General features: G+C 37.3%; 2 protein-coding genes across 2 annotated transcripts in view; both read right to left on the reverse strand.

Annotated features, from left to right (window-relative positions):
• RABGGTB (Rab geranylgeranyltransferase beta subunit) overlaps window positions 1-9,781 on the reverse strand; it is a 21,904-nt gene extending 12,123 nt beyond the window's left edge. The window contains exons 1-2 of the mRNA XM_012801768.2: window positions 9,772-9,781; window positions 9,088-9,089 (exon numbers count right to left, since the gene is read on the reverse strand). The gene's annotated coding sequence lies outside the window, so the exon portion shown is untranslated. The remainder of the gene's footprint in view (window positions 1-9,087; window positions 9,090-9,771) is intronic.
• ACADM (acyl-CoA dehydrogenase medium chain) lies at window positions 2,157-26,611 on the reverse strand. The gene is made up of 12 exons (XM_012801721.2): window positions 26,547-26,611; window positions 21,850-21,937; window positions 19,014-19,111; window positions 18,838-18,907; window positions 18,066-18,166; window positions 17,371-17,451; window positions 15,712-15,842; window positions 12,606-12,714; window positions 11,144-11,284; window positions 10,485-10,580; window positions 4,553-4,801; window positions 2,157-2,980 (listed from the first exon to the last, which is right to left on the reverse strand). Exons 1-12 carry the CDS (start codon window positions 26,574-26,576, stop codon window positions 2,909-2,911), a joined length of 1,266 nt encoding a protein of 421 aa, XP_012657175.1. The 5' UTR covers window positions 26,577-26,611; the 3' UTR covers window positions 2,157-2,908.

The raw sequence follows: 26,611 nt of genomic DNA on the forward strand, positions 1-26,611 counted from the left end.
AAAAAAAAAAAAAAAGCTGACTACTATTCTGGTGCTAGTCCCTCCCTGAAACCGATTCCACTCCTGCCTTCAGATTCCATGAGGCACCTCCATATACTTAAAATACATGTTTGCTTTTTTGCCTAAAGTAGCTTAAGTTCATTGGTGACTTTGTGACTTAAAAGGCTTGCTTAATACAGTTATATAATTGCTTAATACTTATTATCAAGGATACTTTAATATTCTCATAAGGCTTTTGAGTATAGTTACATTTAGAAATGTGAGGTAAATTTTTGGATTATGTACTGCAAATTCAAACGTGAAATGTTTGAATATATTTGAAATGTTATATATATATATATATTTTTTTTCTTTCTTTCTTTCTTTCTTTCTTTCCTTTTTTGTTGAGACAGAATGTCACTATGTCGCCCTTGGGAGAGTGATGTGGTGTCACAGCTCACAGCAACCTCAAACTCTTAGGCTTAAGCAGTTTTCTTATCTCAGCCTCCCAAGTAACTAGAACTACAGCTAAAATATAGCCTGCCACAACACCTGGCTATTTTTTTTGTTGTTGCAGTTGTCATTGTTTAGCTGGCCTGGGCCAGGTTTGAAACCACCAGCCCCAGTACATGTGGCCAGTGCCATAACCACTGTGCTACAGGCACTGAGCCTAAAATGTATATATTCTATTTAAATTGTAATTTCTATATAATACCCAGTTTAATTAAGAAATGTCTCATTCTCCTTACCAATCCCTAGCTGTGCCATTAAAATACAATTTCATTATTAAGCATGAAGAAAAAGTTGTTTAAGTATTTTGTACTTTTAATAGATTTGGTTTTTATTTCAGTGATTTAGTGTGGTATAAGAAATGTGTTTGTCATATTCCAAGCTCCTAACACAAACCGTCTAAAACCCTCGGAGTTTACTGAATGATAGGAGTATCTTGTGTCAATTATAAGGCCTTTTCAGTCACTCTTGAGTTTGTGGTAATGCGGTAACTAATGGCAGAGCCTGTATTCAACCTAGGTTGAGGATGAGGGTGGTGCTATGGGCTGAATTGTGTCCCCCTGTAATTCTTAGGTTGAGCCCCTTACCTCTCAATATGACTATACATAAGAGGTAGGGTCTTTAGGGAGTTGAAGTCACAGAGGTCAGGCTTGACTCCTGTAGCACTGGTGTCATTATAAGAAGAGAGATAACAAAGCTCCCCCAAGCCAACTGTTTATCAGGCACACACGTAGGAAGAGAGGCAGCAAGCAGGCAGCAGTGCACACGCCGGGAAAAGAGGCCTCTCCAGAAACCAACCCTATTGGCACCTTCATCTTGAACTTCTATCCTTCAGAATTGTGAGAAACCAAATTTCTGTTCGAGCCATTCAGTCTGTAGCCTATTTTTTATGGCAGTTCTTTAAGACTAATGAAGGTGCGAACTTTTCAAGTTTTCACCCAGACTTCAGGAAAAGAGAGGGAGGATGGAGATGGAACTGAGACTCAGGAAGTTTCCAGGTTGGTGAACGCAGACAGGTGCTGGGGAGGCACTGTGCTAGAAGAGGACTCCGAGGAGGCTCTGCACCGCCCGCCCTCCACACCTGGCCCTATGCATGTCTCCCCTGGGCTGCTCCTGAGTTCTATCCTTTAAAGTCAACAGATAAATGTAAATAAAGTGTTTCTCCTGAGTTCTGTAAGGTACTTCAGCAAATAATTGAACCTGACAATGAGGTTATGAGATACTTGAATTTGTAGCCTTGTTGGGCAGAGAGTGGGTAGCTTGGGGACCCAGGACTTCAGAGTGGCCTCTGAAGTGAGGACAGTCTTGTGGGATTAAGCCTAACCCTGGGTAGTGTCAGAGCTGAATTGAAATGGAGGATACAGAGTTGATGTCTGAGAAATAGAGAATCAGAAGTAGTGGCTGGCAGAAAACACACTATTTACTGTAACACATTTTAGCAGTATTTGATATTTAGAATTACAAAGAAATACTAAACTCACCAGTTTTGCTTCTTATTTTATATTTACATTTTCCAAGGTCTTTAGTAATGTAACTTGATTAACATGGGCAGGTAATTTTATGCAATTCAATATCAAAACATGATTCTCTTTTTTCCATCATGGTTATAAATACATGAAGTACACACTATTATGTGAACTAATAAAACTTGGAGAATACAAAAAGAGTAATAACCACTGAACTATTTTATTTAAGTTCCTTTTCAAAATGCATTCACATGAAATTGTGTACAACAGACCAAAGGCTACCTAGAGACCAACAGAGCCATATAAAAATAATTTAAGGCAAGCTTTGATTTATTTTAATAAAGCCAAGTGAAATGTGGGCTCAAAACTACACAAGAATTTCAAGAAGCTTCCTGAAGTATGCAATAAGGGGGTGAATATGAATATGAAAATTTTGACTGTTCCTCCCTTTGCGAAACTGAAAGCAAACGCTTTCCAAGTGGCAGTAGAATGAGCACTGAAAATAATACTGTTAAGGCTACATGGTCACTGGTAAGTTGTTCAACGGTGTCCACGTCTCCATTTCTCAATGTAAATTTGGAACATTCTGAATACTTTATAAGCCCACTTTTCTGTCACTGGTAAAACAGTGGAATTCCAAGGAATTTCTGCCACTTTAACACATCATAACAACAAGTGTATTTTTCTTTGTTAATTAATACAAATTAATTATATTAATCTGGTACTAAGGCCAACATATAATTTTAATAAAACCAAATCTGTTTTAGAAAAGGGAAATCATAGAGTTAAATAAAGTACCAACTACTTTTGGAATCAGATGCTTAGATATAGTATTAGAGTACTCATTTTTATTTTCACAGGAGAAATTTAAAGCCCTTTCTTTTGTCTGGAGCTTAAATAAGCAGATCATGTTCTAGTTATCAATGATGAATCATGTTTTTACAGCAATCTCTTTAGTTTTTATACTTGCCAATGTGTTCTCGGGCTATAATAAGCCTTTGAATTTGTGCAGTACCTTCATAAATCTGCAAGAAAAATGTAAATGTTGGTTAAGTATCTTCAGTCTGTAAATACCTTGACTTATTCACTACTTTGTGTAATACTAAACTGAATTAAGCCATGTAGAGGGTCTGTAGACTACAGCTATTCCAAAACCTAATCTCTTGTAAAACTATGAAATTACATAATTTTCTAAAAATTAAATTAGTATAAAAAGTCATTTACCAAAATTTGGGGGAAGAGTTTCAAAACATCAAAGAAAAGGATATTTACATTTCAGAAAGTGTGAGAAAAATAAAGGTTAATACTGCCCAAATACCTATCCAGTTTTTCTTAACTATTCTTAGCTAGTTGTCACCTTCAGTCATTTCCTATTATTGCTCTTGAACCTAATTTTTCTTCCTGCTCCCTAAGAGCAGAGTTGCTAAAGAAAGAAACTCTGGGCTCGGCGCCTATAGCTCAACCGGCTAAGGCGCCAGCGACGTACACCTAAGGTGGTGGGTTTGAATCCCCAGCCTGGACCCGCCAAACAACAATGACGGCTGCAACCAAAAAATAGCCAGGCGTTGTGGCGGGCACCTGTGGTCCCAGCTACTTAGGAGGCGGAGGCAGGAGACTCGCTTGAGCCCAGGAGTTGGAGGTTGCTGTGAGCTGTAATGCCACAGCACTCTACCCAGGGGGACAGCTTGAGGCTCTGTCTCAAAAAAAAAAAAAAAAAAAAAAAAAAAAAAACCCGGAAAGAATTCAAAAGTCATCCCTCATTTCCATTCTAACCTTCCAAAACTAGCCATTTGTTAGTTTATCTGCTCAGATGGCCGACAGAAGTTAAATGACCGATAGTAATAGTAATAACTGAAATCACTGGCTCTAGGAGAGGAAGAATACCATCATGTAAACTCGTGACGTTGAAAAACACATAAATTCTGATCCTCAGTTTTTTCACGTCTCAAATAGAGGGGTTGTCCTATTTCTAACATTCCTTGCCACGCTCGCATTCTGATTCTACCACAAGCCTGCAGATGACTGGTTTTGCCAAATAATTTGCCGGGGGTGGGAGGAGCAAAGGAAGAGATAATGAGAAGTATAGGTTATATTTAAGGCACTCATGGAGAACACACATATTTATATCTTATCTACTAATTACTCCTAAGTTTCTGTAACCACCAGTTTAGAAGTTATCTATATCATTGTCTTCAATGTGCTTATTTTTGACTCCAAGTAATGGTTTCAATTGGAGTTGTCAAGCAAAATTCAAAATAATTTAATTAATCTTAAATAATTAAAGATATTTAAAATATTGTATCTAAAATTATTTAGATACTTTTTTGGAGAGAAAAGTGTGGGTTACAATTACATAGGATGTTAAGACTCAAACCAGACTGATCCAAACAAACTATATCTGTCTGTACATACCATTAATGTTTTTAGCCTAGCTAAGAACTATGCTTACCCCAAAATAGTCTTCATATTATTTAGTTCCTAAAACTGGATAATAGCCATTTATGTATGTATAAAATCTCTAAATAATTAGACATCCACTCTGTTGTTCATGAATATTCTATGCCCTCACAAATCACAAAAGTAATTTTTAACCTTACCTGATAGATCTTGGCATCCCTCATTAGTTTCTCTACAGGATATTCTGTATTGAATCCGTTGCCTCCGAAAATCTGCACAGCATCAGTAGCCACCTGATTTGCAATATCTCCGGCAAATGCTTTTGCAATGGAAGCATAATAGGTATTTCGGCGACCAGAATCAACCTCCCAGGCTGCTCTCTGGTAACTCAATCTAGCTAGTTCAACTTTCATTGCCATTTCAGCCAGCAGAAATGATATCCCTTGGTGCTACAATTAAAAAGAAAAAAATTTAAGGCTATCTGTTGAGAAAACTTAAAAGGGTTTCTCCTAGCTGTTTTATTAAATTTTTTATTAACTAATTTCAAACTTACAACAAAGTTACACCTAGCTTCCTATAATGCTAACATATTACAAAACTATACTGCAGTAATCAAGGACAGGTCATTAATATGGTACAATATTATCAACTGAGTTACAGACCTTACTCAAATTGAGCTAAGTTTTCCACTAATGTTCTTTCTCTGGTCCAGGATCACACACTGAATTTAGGCATTTCTTCTTAGTCTTGCCCAGGCTAATACAATTCCTCAATCCTTGTCTTCCATGACTTGACACTTTTGAAGAACATTAACTAATTTTATATAAAAATTCCCTCAATTTCAGTTTGATATTTCTTCCTCATGACTAGAATGAGTTTATGCATTCTGGGCACAATTACAACAAAAATTTATGTGTTCTTCTAAGTGTCTGCTGGGACTTTTTAAAGAAAATTGATAAGAGATAGAAAAAAATAATGAGGCAATGCATCAAATACTGACAGAGGAAAGAATAAAAGATGCTTCTTATCCCAGACGCTCATCATCAAACAGGAGACATAAGACAAATACTTTCTTTTTTTTGCAGTTTTTGGCTGGAGCTGGGCTTGAACACCACCTCTGGCATATGGGGCCGGCGCCCTACCCTTTGAGCCACAGGCGCTGCCCAACAAATACTTTCAATAAGGGAGATAGTAAGTGCTCTATGAATTATATGGCCAAGATAACACTACAGGATAGGGATGTGTTCACTACATGTTGTTTTGTGAAATTTCCAAATAGGTATTATGGCTGCAACTTTCAAAAAATATGCTCATGGAACAAAAATAGCAAAATGTTCACTGTATTTTCCCTTTGTCCAGCAGATGCACACCCTATATGCCACCCACCCATCTTACTTCATAGCCATCTTGGTTATCTCATCAATTGTTATTGTGTATCAGTGTTTGTGTTCAAGTAACCCTTATGTTACTAAGTGGCTAAACACAAGAGTAGGGATGCTGGCATATTGTTATAATTGGTCTAATTTGTTATTGTTAACCTCTTACTATACCTAACTTATAAATTAAATTTTATTCTAGGTATGTACGTATAAGAAAAAGCATCCAGTATGTTATAGGGTTTGGTATTGTATTGTCCATGGTTTTAGGCATCCACTGGGAGTCTTAGAACATCTAAAGATATGAGACTTCTGGAACCCCCATATGAACAAGGAGAATGACATCCTTATTTCTACCTGCCTGAAAATTGTGTCCATTATTCTAAGCCAATAATTCTTTTAATATACTTTTTAAAATTTCACACTGAAATCTGAATTATGTTGAAAGAGCTATCGTTAAGGATATCTGGAGCAAGACTAAAGGTCTAAAAAGGTAAAGAGAACAGCAAAAATACCACTGTCAAGAGTTTGGATTTTAATGTAAGTATGATTAGATGATATTGGAAGAATTCTGAGCATAAAATAGTTAAGAGGGAAAGAACAGGAAATAAGAATTTAAGATTCCTATTGGACTCTGAGTGGAGATGTTGAGGAAGCGTATGACAATCCAAGAGGGATGCTCAGAGAAGAGGTCAGGGCCGGAGATAAAACTTACAGTCATCATCCTTTATTTTGTCATTAAAGCCACAGAATCATGAGAGATCACATGGGGAGTAATCTTTCATAGTTCCCAGTTTACAGATGAGGAAACTGAGGCTCAGAGAAGTTAACTGAATTGCTCAAGTTAAAATAAGCAATAACTTTGCTTATTTTATCAAAGTAAGATTCAAATTCAGTCCTGACTTTCAGCACAAGATCTGTCCACTAAGCCACACTGTTTCTCAAAGAGAACACTGGCAGCTCCTTGTTTGATTTCTCGGAATGGCAGAGTGAATTACTGTTCCATGCACCCTAACTGCTCTGCCACTGACTCGCTCTCATAGAGGAGACGCAAACTAGAAAAACAAAGAAAGGAAAAGATGTCAATATTTTTCTTACTAAGTCTCTAATATTTCAATTACAAGTCACATCATGTTGCCCCCCTACCCACTTTCCTATCAAGAAATTATCATCATGGGAAAAAGTTATTGCTAATTAGCAATAATAATCAACACAAATGGGAGTTATTCTTACTGGATTCTTTCATACCATCCTAGCCCATTTCAACTTCATCCAGAGGGATGTGACTAGACAAAGAAGTAGGCAGTTATTGCCATTAAGGGATTTTACCATCCAGTAATCTGTTATGAAGGTTTCCGATTTTAATCATCAGTAAAATAAAATGTAGTAGAACTGTTAAGTTGACCATAGAAGGGACGGTAACACAGTGTTCAACATAGAGGTGTCAACATAAGGAACTAGGCCTCTGATCCTGTGCATACATGTGGTCCATCTCTGGTCTATGAAAACTAGGTCAACTGAAGAGGTGCGCAGTGCAGGGAGGTGGCCAACTATGGAGGCTCTACTACAGCACCTTCTGTTTTGATCAGCTTTCTTTAGCTGCATCAGGTCAAACAAGAAGAGGAGGAGCAGCAGAAACAGCTATCACTTAGAGAGGCAATAACAATAACACATACGGTGGTGAACAAGCCAGCTCGGGTTAGAGTACCATTCTTTGTGGTCCCTTAAAAAAATAAAAAATTTTAAAAACTTCTTTATTATTTCTATCTGGAGATAATGGATCTAAGCTATACATAAATCATCTTAGAAAGTAATAGTAAGAGAGAAATGGTAAAAACAAAGTGAGTAATAACTAAGAATTATGTGAAATCTGGTTAAGCTGAAATGACAAAAAAAGCCATGTGTGCTGCAGCAGTTCCCTTTTAGAAAGTAATTAAGTCCTAATGGGTTAACTTACTATTTTAACTTTAAATAAAGCAGACTACATACACTGTCATAAAGTCTGGAATGATATGGACAGAAAAACAATGTAGATGGGGCTAAACTGAGCTTTATCATAAATGAAGACACACTGTGAACTTACCATCTTGACTCCCCACGTTCATACCACACTCACCCACACATAAGACTCACACAGTTGACATTTCTTGTCTCCAAATTTACATATGAAAACAAAAGAATATGTGGTGATATTCTCTTGTGTATTTCCTAATATCAGATACAAAATGGCTAAATAATTAAGTGTGGATTCCAAGTATAAAGTGGCCTTCTAGTACATACTGCTGTATACGGAGCACACAGATTCTGGCAGGCTGAAGCTGCAAAGAGCACAGAGATGGGGCTGGGAGTTACCTGGAACCACATCACTATCCCTGTTAATTAAAAATGCAGGCCGTCAGCAAGTAAGAGAAAAACAAATCTGCAGTGGAAATCAAATAATAAAAAACTTTATGTAATAAGCAAAGGTAAGACTTTTATATACTGAATAAGAAAAAAAACTTCAGAACCCATAAGAAAGGGAACTTTAAAAGAAGATTCCATATTAAGTTGAACAACAAACAAAATAAAGAGTTATCAGATCCTCAGAAAGGAGGGCCTGGAGGTGGCAGTAGATCTTCATGATATAGTCTATTAGTCATTATCTGTTTAGAATAAGCTAAGTTAACGTTTAGTAAAACGTACATGTTTAGTTCTTGCCACATGAATGAGCTAACAAGGAAATATTTGATTTAAAAAAAGAAAAAAGTTTCCTAGCTTTGTGGGAGGCAAAGCAGGAGGATCACTGAGCTCAGGAATTCAAAACCAGCCTGGAAAACATAGTGAGACCCCAGTCTCTATAAAAAATAAAAAAATTATCCAGATGTGGTGGTGGTTGCCTGTAGTCCCAGCTACTTGGCAGGCTGAGACAGGAGGACTGGTTGAGCATAGGCATTTGAGGAGTATGAGGTTGCACTGAGATCAGGTCTCTGGACTAGGCCTGGCCAACAGAGTGAGACACTGTCAAAAAAAAAAAAACCCAAAAAACTAATGCACTCAAGAGGAGGAGATTTGGATCCTCCTCCTAAGCACAAAGGTGATACAGAGCTGACACTGAGGCTCCCTGTATTTAAGGCCTTCTCTTTCCAAAGAGGGAATTAAAAGTCTCTGTCAAAAGAAAGCTAGACTGGCTAAAAAAAAAAATAAAGTAATTTTTTAGAAAGTCTCTACTCATCAGGAAGGCCCCAAAGAAGCTTATCTCTTGCTCAGGACTCTGTCCACAAGGTTAAGAAAGAAAGAAAGAAAGAAAAGGAATCCCTTAAAAGTGTAGAGTCCATGTATATGTACAAGATTCCCCTAGCAGAGAAAATAACATAAATAACAGCTCTTGGAATGGTGAAATCTATAGGGTTTTCACCAAAACCCACCAACAAAAATGTAGAAAAGTACAAAGGCCACTCTCTAGGATGCTCCACAATACACTGAGAAATACAATACCTCCAGCAGGTAAGCTCACATGCAGAAATTAAAAGAGGATATAATCGGTCACAGCAGAATTAGCAGATGAACAAAGATTAGCATCCTTTGAACTTAAGATAACAGAAGAAAATCTTAAATTTACTGTAAATGAGTAATTTTTACATGACTTTAAGAGGCAAAATGAAAAAGAGACTGTATACTGATCAGACAACTGGAAAGCAGGTCAGAAAAAACTGTCTAGAGTAAAGCAGAGAGAGAGAACTTGCGTGATTGTGGTTAAGGGACACAGGAGCAGTGCTAATCCATGACTGGTCTGTCCACAGTGCCAGGCTACAATCTATCACCGGCCCACTGTACAGAAGACAAGAGTAAGCATTCAGAAGCTTTCAGAGTGATTTCATACTGTTATGACCTTCTGGTATTTTATAAAATTAACAGTCTACAATTCATTGGAAATTTAAAAACAGACTGGTTTTTCACCACAGATAGTTTGAGAACCAGGGATACATGGGGATGGAAATAAAAGGTTGACTGTACCACCCCAAGTAAGTTAGAGGGGAAAGAAGAGATAATGAGGGAGCATCAACATCGGAAGAGATACGAATTTCCCCCCAAATTCATGAAGACATGAATATTAATATTAAAATTATTTGATAAGAAGACATGGGAAAGGCTGGGCATGGTGGCTTAGGCCCATAATCCTAACATTTTGGGAGGCCAAGGTGGGAGAAATGCATAAGCCCAGGAATTTCAGACCAGCCTGAGTAACTAGCAGGGCCTGACCTCAACAAAAAGTAGAAAAAGTAGTGGACATGGTGACATGCACCCATGGTCCCAGCTACTCAGGAGGCTGAGGCAGAAGGATCACTTATGCCCAGGTGTTTGAGGTTAGCAGGAGCAATGATGACACCACTGTACTCTACCCCAGGGCAACAGAGAGAACTTGTCTCCAAATAAATAAAGATGCAGAAGGAAGTAACATGGGTTAGGAGCATTAAATAGAACCCTGGATCTGTGACCTATAAACTGTGTGGTCTTGGACAGATTACTTAATGTCTCTGAACCTTGGTTTCCTGAGATTTAACAGAGATGATAATAGCCCAAAAAGAGTAACTGAGAGAATTGGAAAATATATTTAGAATAGATAGCACAGTGTTATGCACAGTGACCAATAGTGGCATGATTTAAAGAAAAATCAATTCTTGAAATCCATCTTGTTACATTAAAAATAATTTCTAAATATTCAGATGAAAATAATTATCTGTGTATTGTAACAAAGCAAGCACAGTATTGAAATTACCTCTATAATTGGCTTTCCAAAAGTTTTCCTTTCCAGGGCATAGTTGGTAGCTTCATCCAAAGCTCTTTGTGCTAATCCAACAGCGCCAGCTGCTACCTAGGAGTTTAACATTTTATAAAGCAAAAGTTCATGTTGTCTTTAAAACACACGGCGTATGGCTATCTGCCTATGATTCTCAATTAAGGATTATACACAGAAGGTGATCTATATCAACAAATATAGAGACTGGGGAGACAGGCACATAAATTTACATTATTTATGAATTAAAGGTAATGGGGGAGGCATTTGTTAGGCATAGAATCATAGCATAGAGAAAAGTCTTTCCCTCTGTTTAACAAGGAAACCCAATACTCGTTATAACGAGTGAAGGAACAGGAAGTGAGTACAAGTTAACAGGAATGATCAAATTAGGTGTGGACTGCCTCTCTGTAAATTTAGCAGCGACTACAGTAACTCTGTACTTGGTAAAATAATTTCTATAATGCAAGAAAGTTGAAGAATTTTTTTAAAAAAGTAACAGTATTTCTCCTCCACCCTTAATAAAACAGGCATGGCAATTTTAGATTTAAAAAGCAAAGCACACCAAGCATACAATGTTAAAATAAAACTACTTATTTACTGTGATCGGTTGATACAGATTATGAACTCATAATACTTACTGGAGGTCTGGTTTTATCAAAAGCTCCCATTGCAATTTTGAAACCAGCTCCTTCACCAATTAAAACATTTTCCTTAGGCACTCTCACATCTTCAAAGACAATTCCTCTAGTGTCTGAACATCGCTGGCCCATGTTTAATTCCTAACAAAAAATTAGTATATTTTAAGGAACATATTTTGCAGTAGCATCAACTTTTGCTGTTGTTTTATGACTTTCTGCAATTATCTAAAACAGGCTGCCAACAAACAAACTACGGCCTACAATTCCTGTTTTGTAAATGTAGCGTTACTGAAATCCAGTCACATGGATTTGTTCACACATCATCTGGGGCTACTTTCTTGTGACAGAGATCATGTGACCCCCAAAGCCTAAAATTTTTACAATCTGGATCTTTATAAAATCAGTTTGCCAGCTCCCCATGTTTCACAAATTTTGAAACTAACACTAGTCTAAAGGTCTCTACAAGTACATACCATCAAAGCAAACTGTCAAGAAAGTACTTTAGAGAGAGTCTGGGAAACAGGTTGTTTTGTTTGTTTGTTTTGAGACAGAGTCTCAAGCTGTTGCCCTGGACCACAGCTCACCACAACCTCCAACTCTTGAGCTCAAGTGATCCTCTTGCCTTTGTTTTTCTATTTTTAGTAGAGATGGGATCTTGCTTTTTCTTTCTTTCTTTTTTTTTTTTTTTGCAAAGGCTGGTCTTGAACTCATTAGCTCAAGCTATCCACTCACCTCTACCTCCCAGAGTGCTAGGATTACAGGCGTGAGCCACCGCGCTCAGCCTGGAAAACAGGTTAACAGTGTTTTTTTGTTTTATCTAAGTGGTAGTCTATGATACCAAAGTTTACTAAATTATAAAGACAAAAGAGACCTGGCATGGTGGTTTATGCCTTTAATATCCCAGCACTTTAAGAGGCTGAGGATATTAAGCCCAGGAGTTCAAGTCTGCGGTGAGCTACGATGACCACTGCACTCTAGCCTGGATGGCAGAGTAAGACCTTGTCTCTTTAAAAAAATAAAAATAAAATAAAGGGATATTGGTTTCTTTCTGGGTCAAATTCAAAAGCTATCTTTTTCTGTCAAAAGTGTCAGGTAACACATTTAGCAAATTAATCTCAGCTTAATTAACAGAGCTAGTAATTGGAATAAAAATTGTTTTTTACTTCTTCCAACTCTTTCTTAAAATTAGGTTTATTGAGGTAGAATTTACATACAGAAAACGTCAACCTTTTTATATGTACATTTCTAATAACTGTTGCTGCCATTTTCCAAATGGGTACTCTTTAAGAATGACTTGAGATGACTATTCTCAACTTAAAATCTTCAGCAACAAATAGACTACTTGATCCTATATCATCAAATTACAGTTGTTTTCATGCCAACTTAATACAAAAGAGTTTTCATTGAAGTGATTTTGAAACTTAAAATAATATTTGATGCCTTAATCTGATACACACTTTACCTTTCTTCCAATCTGTATTCCTGGGGTATCTGCTTCCACAATAAATCCAGTAAAGGCTTTGCCAGCAGGAGCCTTGGGATCTGGATCAGAACGTGCCAGTAAAAAATACCTAATGATGATAATGATAGGGGCAAAAAAACACATGGTGATTGCTATCTCAGTTGACTTTCCCAACAATCCCAATTATCATTACCCCCATTTTACTACTGAGTAAATGAAGAATCAAACTTGCCCAAGTCATGTACCTAATACGTCACAGAGCTGGTAAGTATTTCTATAATCCAGGTCTGCTTCTTAACTAACGCAGTGGTTCCCTCCCCGCTCTGGGATTCCACTTTGTTCAGTTACCCACAGTACAGGATAAGTTATTTTAATAAAGACCACACATTTACATAAATTTTATTACAGTATGTTTTATCGTAGTTCTATTTTATTATTAGTTATTGCTGGGTCTGATTTTTACTATAAGAAGAAACACAGTATATAAAAAATTGGGCACTATCTGAGGATTCAGGCATCCACTGGGGGTCTTGTAATATAACCCCCAAGGTTAAGAGGGGAACTACACATAGCATAAAGATTTCTTATATAAAGATAATGTAATATAACAAGTCAGTATGTATGTTCGAACTGGTACTTTTTCTTCCCCCAAACTAATTTTATTCTTTAAGGGACAAGCTATTTTTAAAAGGAAATACAGCTGCTTGTAAAAAGGAATAATATAGGACAGAGATCCCTGAGTTTTGACTCCAGTTCTCTCAGGGCAGCAGAGTCCGTGTTTTTGTTATAGCTGCATTATTGTAACTATTTGGTTGTCTCTTCAGAAGGATTTTTCTCAGAAAGGTTTTAAAGGAAACATAAGGGAAAAAATGGCAAAACATGCAAACGTGTCTAACTCATATTCTGTAGACCCTATTACAAGAGATTTTTTTACAAAAGTATATTCTTCCTTAAATAACAAATGTATTTTCTGTGCTTAAAACCAACACATGAGCCTTCACTCTGGGGTTTTTAATGGTAACAGTAATAAAATAGTAAAATTATTTTCTAGTTTCATGTATTATTTGATTTGCCTTATTCCATGAAGAGATATAAGACGTTCTTAAAATTATGAAAACTTTTAATTACATTGTAAGATTTCTCTCAACTGGTTAAATGTTAATAGTTTCTTCACTTTTTTATTACTTGCTGATATGATGATGAGTCACTTACAAATAGTGATACAATGCTCTACAATGCTGAACATATTTAGGACACTCATAGGATTTATAGATACGTTTAAAATAAATGACTTCTTGGTTGGCTCTTTACCAAAAATGGTGCTTTACTTGCTAGAAAACTGTACTCCTGAGTACACAAAGAACACTGAATCATAACTTCTGTACATGAGGAGAGACAAGACATTTAGTAGGTTATTCCAATAAGAAGTTCTAGAAAGGGCTTGGCACCTATAGCTCAACCGGCTAAGGCGCCAGCCACGTACACCTAAGGTGGCGGGTTCGAATCCCCAGCCCAGACCCGCCAAACAACAATGACGGCTGCAACCAAAAAATAACCGGGCGTTGTGGCGGGCACCTGTGGTCCCAGCTACTTGGGAGGCGGAGGCAGGAGACTCGCTTGAGCCCAGGAGTTGGAGGTTGCTGTGAGCTGTAATGCCATGGCACTCTATCCAGGGGGACAGCTTGAGGCTCTGTCTCAAAAAAAAAAAAAAAGAAGTTCTAGAAAGACTGTACATACCGATTTGCAGTGATGGTAAACGTATTATCTCCCATGACAACCTGTCACTATTGTTGGAAAACCTGTCCTTGTACTGAGCTAAATTCTACCATTTTTCTAACTTTTACCCAGAAATTCTAAACTGGCTTCCTGAAGTAAACATAAAAGCCTGCTATTTTATGTGTAGTATTATTTCTGAAATTTTAGGATTCTTCCAAAATAACCAAACCTCATTTCTTTGCTTTTCACAGCATTATTTTGCAGGCCCCTTCTCTGCGGCAAATATGACACCTCTGGATTTATTCCACATTTTTCAATACATACCTTAAAATGTGTTGCCCAGAAATGTCACCACAATGCTACTTCTATTCCTTCAGCTTAAAGTCACATTAGCTATTTAAAGGCTCATGGTATTGGTGCCTATTGACCTTAAAGTTATTAAACTCTTCATGTTTTCCTCTTTTAAATTTTTTTATCAAGCTGAAATATATATATAATTAACCATCTTTACTGTCTTTTTCTATTTTTTCATAAATAACCAAGGTGAATATTTTTTACCATTTTTAAGTGTACAGATCAGCGGTAATAAAATAAATTATATGTTTTTGATCCTTTGTTGAACTTTGTATTATTTCTGAACCATGTATTTGGACCTTTTAGATCTTATTAAAGTCAAATTCTGTCTTTTCTAATGGATAATCTGAGTTTTACGAGTGCCTCTGTTTATTTGTGAGAATCAAGAAATGTCCTATATCAATGATTTTGCCTTTTCCCTCAGGTTTTAGAGTTCAAGAAGGTGTAGAATAGGTGATACGGAATGGAGATGATAAGCCAAGTAGATGGAGGAAGAACCTTCCTAATCAGATTCAGCCACAACAGGTATTTTATTTTATTTTACAAATTAAGTTCCTAAGAATTAATTTGAAGAAATAGTTCAGGGGCTTACAATGAATTTCTGAAAACTACTGAAATAATCCCTTATGGACCTTCCCCAGTTCTCCTTGTCTACACCTTAATTGCAATGTTTTGTTTTGGTTTTTTTGGGGACAGAGCCTCAAGCTGTCCCCCTGGGTAGAGTGCTGTGGCTTCATAGCTCACAGCAACCTCCAACTCCTGGGCTCAAGCAAGTCTCCTGCCTCCGCCTCCCAAATAGCTGGGACCACAAGTGCCCAGCACAATGCTCAGCTATTTTTTGGTTGCAGCCATCATTGTTGTTTGGCGGGCCCAGGCTGGATTCGAACCCACCACCTTAGGTGTATGTGGCTGGTGCCTTAGCCACTTGAGCCACAGGCACCAAGCCAACTGCAATGGTTTAAAAATAAAAGGAAGACATAAGGGACGATTCTGCTAAAGAAAGAAGGAATATACAGAGATGTTTTAAACAACATACCAATTAGCTTTTCCTCCGTTGGTTATCCACATCTTCTGACCATTAATAATATACTCATCTCCCTTCTTTTCTGCTTTGGTCTTCAAACCAGCTACATCAGAGCCTGCTCCAGGTTCTGTTACACAGTAGGCCTTGAACAAATAGAAACAAAAGAAAGAAAATTTAATCTTAATGAAATTTAAGTGTTATTAAATTTTCAATGCTAGGAAAAAAGATTTTTTTTTTAAGGTAGATATTAAACATTTAAAAGTACCTAAAATTACAATATTTTTAGAAAACCAAACAGACTACTCAAATGTAAAACATTTAATATATGAATTAAAATTAGGCATGGTATACCAATAAACTATATCAAAAACTTAAATGTTAGATAACATCAGCCGAGCTTAGTGGCTCTCATTTGTAATCCCAGTGCTTTGTGAGGCCAAGGTGAGAGATTGCTTGAGGCAAGAAGTTCAAGGCCAGCCTGAGCACCATAAAAAGACCCCCATCTCTATAATAATTAAAAATAAATATTGATTTTTGAAGTTAGATATCTTCAAATAAATTCACTAAATTCAATTTCACATGTCCTTGTTCATGCAAACATTTATGGACTATCTATTATATACCACAGTATAAATCAGCATTTTAGGAAACCAAAGATGAAAAGGCATTTATATCCTAAAGATTTTCACCACGTAAGAGTGGAGATGAGTAACTATATTGTAGTTACACGCTTATGTATGAAAGTCATACACAAGGCACGTGAAAAACCAGAGTAAATGAGGCTTACTTACAATAAGGTCTCACAAAGCAAAAGGGATTATTTTTTTTCCTTTAAGACAGAATCTCACTCTGTCAGCCTGGGCAGAGTGCTGTGGCATCATCACAACTCACAACAACCTCAAATTCCTGAGCTTAAGTGAATTCTCTTGCCTCACCCTCCCAAGTAGCTGGGACTACAGGTTCCTGCCACAATGCCTGGTTAGTTTTTTCTATTTTTAGTAGAGAGGGCGTCTCACTCTTACTCAGGTTGGTCTGGAACTCCTGAGCTCAAGCCACTTTTCTGCCTTGGCCTCCCAGAATGCTAAGATTACAAGCATGAGCCGCATGTCAGCCCTATTTCTATCACTGTATAGTTAGCCCTGTGCATCCCCACGTTTCCCATCTGTGGATTCAACCAGTTGCAGATCAAAACCCACTGACAGCAAGAGAAGACTACAGGTAGGCCATTTTACAAAACCATTCTCCCCACGTGATTCAGTCATTCAATAACTTAAGCTGCGATCTTTTCAGTCACAGGTTCACATTAACTTTTTACTAGTCCAAAACACTACTAGCTCAAACACATACTGTCACCTACATTCAATCCCAACTTCTGATACAATCAGTTCTGTAGAATGCTCCATTAAGTACATCTCTCTCACTCGGATTACAAGTAAGGGGATTTTTATGACACTTCTGGCACCCAAGAAACAACATAAACAGATCTCTTTCCTAGAAATGAATTTGATTATAAAGACAATTTCTTGGCATTCCAGAAACACCACACCTAACTATGTTGTAAATTCTTGTCTCGATGACATAAAGCCCAATATTTACAGAGACTGAAAAGGAGAAATAGCTCCTTTGTTCCCGCCTCAAACATGAAATGAAGCAGCAGCCACACATACTCACACACATCAACGGCTCTTCAGTCAATCTCCCCAAATACTTCTTTTTTTGCTGATCATTTCCAGCAATAATAATAGGCATTTGCTATCAAAGAAAATTAACATTAAAAAAGTCATTTTTATTAGAAACGTAATTCAGAGATAATTCAAAATAAAAGAACAATTTTTTTACCCAAGGGGTAAGTACAAAGAGCCGGCCTTTGCTTTGCCTGCTTTTAAGTCAGAGAGTTAAAAACATGAGGAAATACCACAGATATCTGGTAATCTAAGTATTTTCATAAAATTAAGTTATATGTAAGACATGTTAATATGTGAAAAGCTACCACAGTAAAATGCACAAATAAAGAATTAAATTTAGGCTGCATGACACAGTATATATGATCAGGCCTCCTAAGAAGTGCTCACTGAATTTCAGCAGTGCTAGTGACAGCTGGTCCTGAATGTTGGATTTAGGCCTTGCCCTCATCTAAGAATTGCCACTAAAGGTGAAGCCAAAGTGTACCCATACAAGGACAGTTAGAATTCTAAGTACTGGAGGTAACAGGGCCACAGTGACCAAGCATTGGAATCAGAACTCCAAGCTTCACTGTCAAATCTTGTGTTCCTTTTAAAAGAAAATGGTTTCACCAACTAACCCAACTTCATAGTAGCTGTCTCAGAAACAGCTAGGTTAGGCAATTAATTGTCTAAGTTACTTACTCCCAAAGAATTTGCTTCAATAGCAGTCTGAACCCCAGTACATCCATAAGCCAATTCTTCAGTTATTAAACAAGCATCAAAAGTTCCAAGTCCGAGACCTCCTACAGTATTAAAATGTTTTAAGAGCACATTATAATATGTGGATATAAGTGCATTTTGATAGAAATAAAGGTAAACTATCTTAATTATTTGTGATATGACTCAATTTGTTTTAAAAGCAAATTTACAAAGATAACATGTGTAAGTGTTGTGACTGGCCCAACAACAAATTATTCTTATCAAAATAGGCTTTCATAAGTTCATTTACTATTTGTTATTTGGGCCTATGTTCCTGTTTCAACTTGATTTTGTAAAAACTGGATTCAACTTTGTTAAAACTGGGTCTGAGGAAAAGAGTGACATTTCACAAAAAGTCTCAATAAAATATATAATAGAAGGTAGGATTAAAATGCAGTAAATTGAACAACTCTAGAGAGAGGCTTTACCAAAGTTTAAGATCAAGTTAAGGTTGGGCCCAGTTAGAAGGAAAAATAAATTTTCACTATATTATCCAAACAAATCTATGTCAGTACAAATGCTGAAGGAAATTTATTTCTAGCTCTAAGTGTAGAATATAAGGCTTCTAGAAACAGGAAAATACTATGGCCGGAACAGGGACATAAAGAAGAAAGCCATTTAATGAAAACGAATATTTGAAAAAATGACCAAGTGGAGTTTCACAATTTTTCTTGTTCATATGCCTTCTAGGACTAAAGAGGTGAAGAAAGCTTACCACAACTCTCTGGAATGTGTGTATTCATTAAACCGAGTTCCCAAGCTCTTTTAATTAGGGGGACAGGGTACTAAAGAGAAAAAACAAACTGTTATATTTAAAATCGAAATAGTTTGATTATATAATCTTTAAGAAAAGGAGTAAAAGTCTTTTCTCTCTAAAATATATATACCTACTTCACCAGTTTTATCATATTCTGCAGCAACTGGTATTATTTCCTCTCTGGCAAATTTACGGGCAGTAGCTTGAAATTCTTTCTGCTGTTCGGTGAAATCTAAGAGAAAGTTATTGAGAAAATATTAAAATATCCCAGAAGTCAAAGATCACAATATATTTTCTGACTAATCAAGACTTCACTACACAGTATAAATAAATCTATGCCAATACAAATGCTGAAGGAAATAAATAATATTTCTAGCTTTTACAAATGAGTAATAGAAACTTACATAGCTTGAGGTTTTTTTTCCTTCCTATTAAGGAGGTAAAAAGTCTTTTTTTATTTTTATTTATTACTAGTTCTGAGGCTGATTTGTGCAAGGTTTACTAACACCAAAGTGAAACTAACATATAAGCCATGTCCCCGATTACAAGAATCTCTCAGAGATGACTCATTTCCATAAAGAGTCATATGACCATAAAGCAGCACAACTTGTTTCAAAGTGTCATAAAAATATCAGTATCCTAATTTTAAACTTCACTCCTCCATTAAACTCAGACAAGTGCATAAATTAGCACAAAGCAACCAGTGAAAGTGGTGGGAAGGTTTCTTAAAAGATAGTATCAACGTAAAGATATCCTGCTATTATGTAATAAGTGGTGTCTAAACAATTCACTTCCATAAAATAAGGGATTGTTGTTATAAAATTGATGAAGTAGATATGGTAGCTTAACTAAAGACAGGACCTGATCACTAATTGTATTTTTTTAATTCAATCTACTCTAGTATTTTAACGTGGTAGCCTGCAATATCAAATATGGGCTGGGCAGGGTGGCTTGTGACCATAATCCCAGCTACTCAGTAGGCGGGTGGGAGGACTGCTTGAGCCCACCAGTCCAAGGCTGCAGTAAACAATGACTATACAAGTATACTTCAGCCCAGCAACAGAGTGCGATCCCATCTTAAAAAAAAAAAAATAGGTAAAATTTAAAAGAAGTATAGGGTATATCAGGAAAGAAGAATGAGAGCAAACGCAAAGGTAAGATGAGCAAGAATGTTTAAGACTATGATAACCATTTGCGTGGGGAAATGGCAGCCTTGAGTGCTAGGATGCATCAGCAGCAGAAGTATACTAAGGAAGTTTCAATCCAGTGTTGTTTTTTTTTGTTTGCTTGTTTGTTTTTAGAGACAGAATCTCACTTTATTGCCCTCAGTAGAATGCCCTGGTGTCACAGCTCACAGCAACCTCCAACTCCTGGGCTTAGGTGATTCTCTTGCCTCAGCCTCCCAAGTAGCTGAGACCCGCCACAATGCCTGGCTATTTTCAGTCCAGTGTTTTTTATATCACAACTTGCCTTCTAAGATTGCGGCCAGTCCACACAAACGTCATGGGTGATAAAGGGAAGACAGGTGCCTGTTATGTATTATATATTGAGAAATGACTTAGATTCCATCAGTATGTGCTGGGGACTTTACATACAGCACGTAATTTAATCTTTAATCTACCTGTGTTATAGGTATTACCCCCAGTTTTTAAAGAACCAGATGCAGCTGGTCATAGGTGTTATCCCTATTCCTTTGAACTTCCCAATCTCCCCCTCAAACACTTAGCCTGTGTCACTCAGCAAACCACCAGTTTTTATTGCAAGTCTCTCTTACTAAGTATGAATTTGCACATGACAACCTAAACTAGATTCAAAATCAACGCTAATATCTCAACAAGAAGAGCCCCTGTCCTAGTGCTGTTCTTGCACTGCTTGAAATTTTTCATTAATTCTGGCTTAAAAAAAAGAAAGAATGTTAAAAATTAAAAGCAATGAATAACCCTAGAGAGTTTTGAGATTGTCCTTTGCACTTGGGTGTGAGTTAATTACCTCAGCTGTCTTTTTAGTATCTTCTGAGATCATGTGAACTTGGTAAACAGGTTTTTAACTGCAGGACAGGTAAAGATTTTGAAGCAAGAAGCACTTTAGGAGGAAAGAATGCCAAAGATCTATATATATATATTTCTTTTTTAACCTGAGGTTTTCAATTTATAGAGGAAAGGAAAAGAAAATCTTACTCCTTTTCCCTTCAACACCACATGGCATCCTGGTCCCAGGACTGAGAACTTATATTAACAACACCAAAACTGCAGTGAAAGATTATTATGGCCAAAACAAGCTTTAGCTTATTACCAGGCACCTAGCACTGTGTAGCTAATAAATGTTTTTTTGTTTGTTTGTTTTGTTTTTTGAGACAGAGTCTCACTTTGTCACCCTTGGTAGATTGCTGTGCCATCACAGCTCACAATAACCTCAAACTAATGAACTTAAGCGATTTTCTTACCTCAGTGTCCCAAGTAGCTAGGACTAGAGGCACCCACCACAATGATCGGCTATTTTTTTTTTCTTTTTTTTTAAGAGACAAGATCTCTGGCTCTGGCTCAGGCTGGTCTAAAACCTGTGAGCTCATGTAATACACCAGCTTGGCCTCGGCCTCCCAAGTTAAGTCATGTCTGGCCTAATACATGTTTTAAGAAGTATTTCTTGATTCAAATTTGAAAGTTGAAGACTATTCACATATATCAATAAATCTGTCATGTATTGTGGACTACAGCCTTAGCCCAAAAGGGAAGGAACAGAAATGTATGTAAGCTGCTGACACAAATCTAGTGTCTACAACAGTATGTGGAAAAAGAGAATAAGATCAGGAAAATGGGCATGACTAACCAGGAACATTCTGCGCATGGTGACCTGTTCTTTTCTTTGACAGACATTATTAAGTTTGTTTACAAACTTACTCCAAACACAAATATAGAGCTTCGTATGTACAACAAATACAAGTTTAAAGTCAAAAGAAAACATAACACATACCAAAACTATATCCTAATCCTGGTTCATGTTTTGGGACAGCTTTTGTATGTTGTGATCTCCAGCCAAAATGGGAAATACTTCTCAGGACCTGTAAAGAACACTTTTATTAAGATATGATTGACAGCTGCACATGAGCACAGCAACTTGTCTGGCCAGACTCATAAGCAGAGTTTCACAAGTCATCATTGCTTAAGTACCTTCAAATATAATTTAGTTTAAATAAGCCAACTACCAGTTATTTTAACACCTTCCATAGAGGAGATGTTTTCTAGACAGTAAAGAAATAGAATCAGTGGCATCTGCAGTGCAAAGTTTCCAGGACAAACAGTCAGTGGTAGACGACAACTTAGGACCACTATTTTGGAATCTCACCTACGGGCTCCGAGGACACTGATGATCGGTGGTAGGCGGGGAACAGGATGGACCTGTACCTACTTTGTTGAACTGTGGCAGTCCACACTTTGCCAGCTGTCCCTATGGGCCAGCTGTCCCTATGGGCCTCCCACATACGCCTCTGGGAACTTTCCCATTGGAGGATTCTACTTTCTAAGGTACTCCACTCTATCAACAAAACAAATTGGCATAAAACCTCATGCTTCATTTTCTGCCATTATCTAGAAGCAGTCTTACACAATGTGCTAAGTCAGCCAAGGTCAGCAAACTACAGCAGCCGCTAGTTTTGTAAATAACATTTCATTGAAACACAGCCACACCACATTGTCTAATTTCTTTCACAAGAGTTCTACACAGTTGCCACACAGAGTATATGGTCCCCAAGGCCAAAAATATCTACTATTGGTCTCTTCATAAAAAAAGTTTGCCAGCCTTGTTCTAAACTATAAAAATATACTACCTGTCTTATTATCTGAAGCATACTCACATTTCTTCAAAAGGATACACCACAACTGTATAATCCGAACATTCTGTTCCTTTACAATCATTTTTATTTTTTTTTAATTTTTACATAAACGTGGTTATTAGATTTCCATTTTTTGCCTTCACAAAATTAAAAAGGCTTAAAATTTAACAACAGTAACAATGTTTAAGTTCAGGACTAGAAACAAAAACCTCATAAAGAAGGAATGAAGATAAATACATTCAGAAAAGAAATCAGACGATTGCTGCAACAAAGTATTAGGCAATAATAATATTAATGCAAAGAAAGTAACATTCACATTGTCAAATAAGAGTATGTCTATTACAGAATGCTTTGACTCTGAGGTTCAGTATGGAGTCATCAATTAACTTCTTCTTATTTTTTTCCCAAAGTCTCAAAAAATAGACAACTAATATTTATAAATAAAATTTAAAATAATTTCAAAAAACAGATCATGCCAAACCTTTTAGATAATAGAAAAAGAAGAAATACTTCATAAAGTCTTTCCCCAGACCAATATCTTCCAGTGTTTTCCCTATTCTTTCTTTGAGGATTTTTATCATTTCATGCCTTAAATTTAAGTCCATTATCCATCTTGAATCAATTTTAGTGAGTAGAGAGAGGTGCGGATCCAGTTTGAGTTTTTTACACGTGGATATCCAATTCTCCCAGCACCATTTATTCAATAGGGGACTTTAAGAAGAATAGACTTTATGAAGAAGACTGCCATGGCAAGAGCAACAACCGCAACAATAAACAAATGGGATTTAATTAAATTGAAGAGCTTCTGTATAGCCAAGGAGACAACAGCCAAAGCAAATAGACAACCTACCCAATAGGAAAGGCTATTTGCATATTTTGAATCAGAAAAACTTAATAACTAGGATCTCTACAGAACTTAATCCACAAGAAAAAAACCAACAATCCCATACATCAATGGGGAAGAGAGATGAAAAGAACCTTCTCTAAAGAAGACAAATGGCTGTCAAATACATGAAAAAAATGCTCATCATCCCTAATTATTAGAGAAATGCAAATTAATTAAAACCACCCTGAGATACCATCTAACTGCAGCAAGAATGGCCTATATCACAGAATCTCAAAACTTCAGATATTGGCGTAGATGTGGAGAGAAAGGAACACTTTTACACTGCTGGTGGGACTGCAAACTAATACAACCTTTTTGGAACGAAGTATGGAGAAACCTCAAAGAACTCAACCTAGACCTCCCGTTTGATCCTGCAATCCCATTACGGGGCATGTATCCAGAAGGAAATACTTCAAAATCATTCTGCTTAATCTGGATACACCTGATATTAAAATTGGAAAAAATACATTATTATAAGGGAGAAATTACAAACATAATTCACTTTTAAATGAGGATGCAGGATCCTGTATCCTAAATAACATCTTAACAAGTTGAAGTAAAAATTAATGTTTAAGTAATGTACTTTAGTCAAATCAAATCCATTTTTTTGCAACAATTTTTATGTGCATGACAATTTAACAGACACAAAAATAACCACTTGCATTTACTGAAGTTATCAAACCGGAAACCACACTGTTGCTCCCAAGTGGAGTTTGAGGACAGCCAAAAGTATATACAGTTTACACTTTAAAGAAATTTGACGGAACTATGTCCCATACTAAGAGAAGCTGAATATACAAAAGCTTCCAGAACCTAACTTACGTTTTTCAAAATCTGTAAAAAGAAACTGTCCACTTTGTAGATGATAATTTCAACTTGTAAAGAGATTTTCCTATATTTAAGGTGACAATATAATTAGATTGTCAAACATTTTAATTTAAATAGCCCTCTCAAAATAGCAAAACTCATACTACAAATTTGAAAAGATAATTAAACAGAGTATGAAAACTCACATTTTCTTTTTTTTTTTTTTTTTGGTTGCAGCTGTCATCGTTGCTTGGCGGGTCCGGGCTGGGGATTCGAACCTGCCACCCTAGGTGTACGTGGCTGGCGCCCTAGCCGATTGAACCACAGGCGCCGAGCCGAAAACTCACATTTTCTTTGCAATTTTCATTAATTTTATTTTAGAAGTAGAAAATGGTTTCCCTGGTCCTCATCTTCCAGGTGACAGAAACCAAACCTCCTCTTGCTTACATCCACATGTTAATTCACTGAATCTCCAGTCAGTCTTGGATTAAAGCACTATTTTTATTCCTTTTTTTGCATATGAAGAAACTGAGGCTCGGAAAGGTCAAGTAAAATTAGCCAAGGTCACTCTGCTCTTAATGCAACCAGGATTCTAGCATTTACTATCAATAGCCCAACCTATCAACCACCCAGCCATGTATCCTGTCCAGCGTCACAGAGGCAGTTGTGGTACTTAATTAATTCTTTCAATTAGTCTGGTAAAGGGTCTCTAGATTCCATAACAAAGAAAAACACTCCACAAATAACAGACCACAAAAAGTGACTTAAATCAGAATTTAACTAAACTGGCCAAATGGTCTACTGAAAGACTTTAAACAGGGAATTATATTGTGGATTTAAAATAGTTTAGAAAAAGTACGTTTACATGTGCTTCTTCAGGAATACAGCACCCAATACGTGTTACATAAAACAAAATGCACTGATCCCTGCTACAGCCCAGGGGCAATACCCACCAATCTGTTGATTACATAATAATGTTAGCCATTTAGTTAGAGAAGTGGCTTGGGAGTGAATACAGAAAAGCACAGGATTGGGGTTAACAATTTTGAAGTTGAGTCTAGGTACCACAACTACCTCTGTGACACTGGACAGGATACAAACTTCTTACAGCCACTATTCAAAATCCGAAATGGGGCTAATCTCACCAGGTATTTTGGGATGATTAAAATCTCTTTGCTCAGAGACAGAAGAGTATACATATACCATTAGGCTTTCAAAACATTACCTGATCAGAACAAAGTAGCCAAAGGTAGCAAAGTACTCAAGCATCGATCTGCAATAACGGCATCAAGTACAAAACACTTCCCATTTCTCAGAAACATGAGAGTCTTAGTTTTATGGGAGTGTACAAGATAAAGGGATATAAATTTTATGAATAGGATTTTAATGGATCCTTCTCTGGAGAGATTCAGAAATCTTTTTTCCTGGAGTTGCAGTTAAAAATAATTATTAAAATCTCCTCAACTCTGCATTCATCGCCCACTAATTTATATACCAACAACAAGAGACTGTTTTGGTCAAAGACAATCACCTATAATTCAATTTTAAGTGGCAAGGGAACGGCAGTCTTATGTGAACATAAAGAATATTTAAGATACTGAAACGCACCTACTGGCAAACCTATTTAGAATCTGCAAGACACAGTACCAGAATACACAGACAAGCTTCACGGGAACTTCTTTTACTTTTGAATCGTACGCAGCGTAGGCGATCTCCTCCATACCAAACCAAATCGCATTAAACGTATTAAGTATCCCCAGGAGCAGCCGCTCCGTTTTCCCTTTCCCGTGGTTCCGAGACACCTCCTATTCAGAGACCGAAAAAGTGGGGCTCCTGGAGGAAGTATTTCGGGAGTGCCCGGGCCAGAGGACGGATATTCGGAAGGGAGGGCGCTGGCACACCGGGGTCAGCCGCCGCAAGGACACGGGGCCCGGAAAGTCCATGGGTGGGAGCGGGGGCACAGGCGTGACAAGCAAAGCAAGTCTTGAGACTTCGCCGGCATCGCGGTGCGAGAAAAGGCGGGCTCCTCGCTCAACACGGCTTCCTCCCCGGCGGGCCGCACCTATTTTCTACCCTTGCCCTCCGGCCCGAGCGCCGCGACCCTGCCCCGATCCCAGCCCCACCGCAGCCCTGGTCTCCTCTCACCCCGCAGCTCCGCCTGAGGCCCGCTGCCATCCTGGATACCGGATCGGCTTCGGCTGCCCGGGGCC

The sequence above is a fragment of the Otolemur garnettii genome, unplaced genomic scaffold (assembly GCF_000181295.1).
Source record: "Otolemur garnettii isolate 467f Iridium unplaced genomic scaffold, OtoGar3 scaffold00010, whole genome shotgun sequence".
NCBI lineage: Eukaryota > Metazoa > Chordata > Mammalia > Primates > Galagidae > Otolemur > Otolemur garnettii.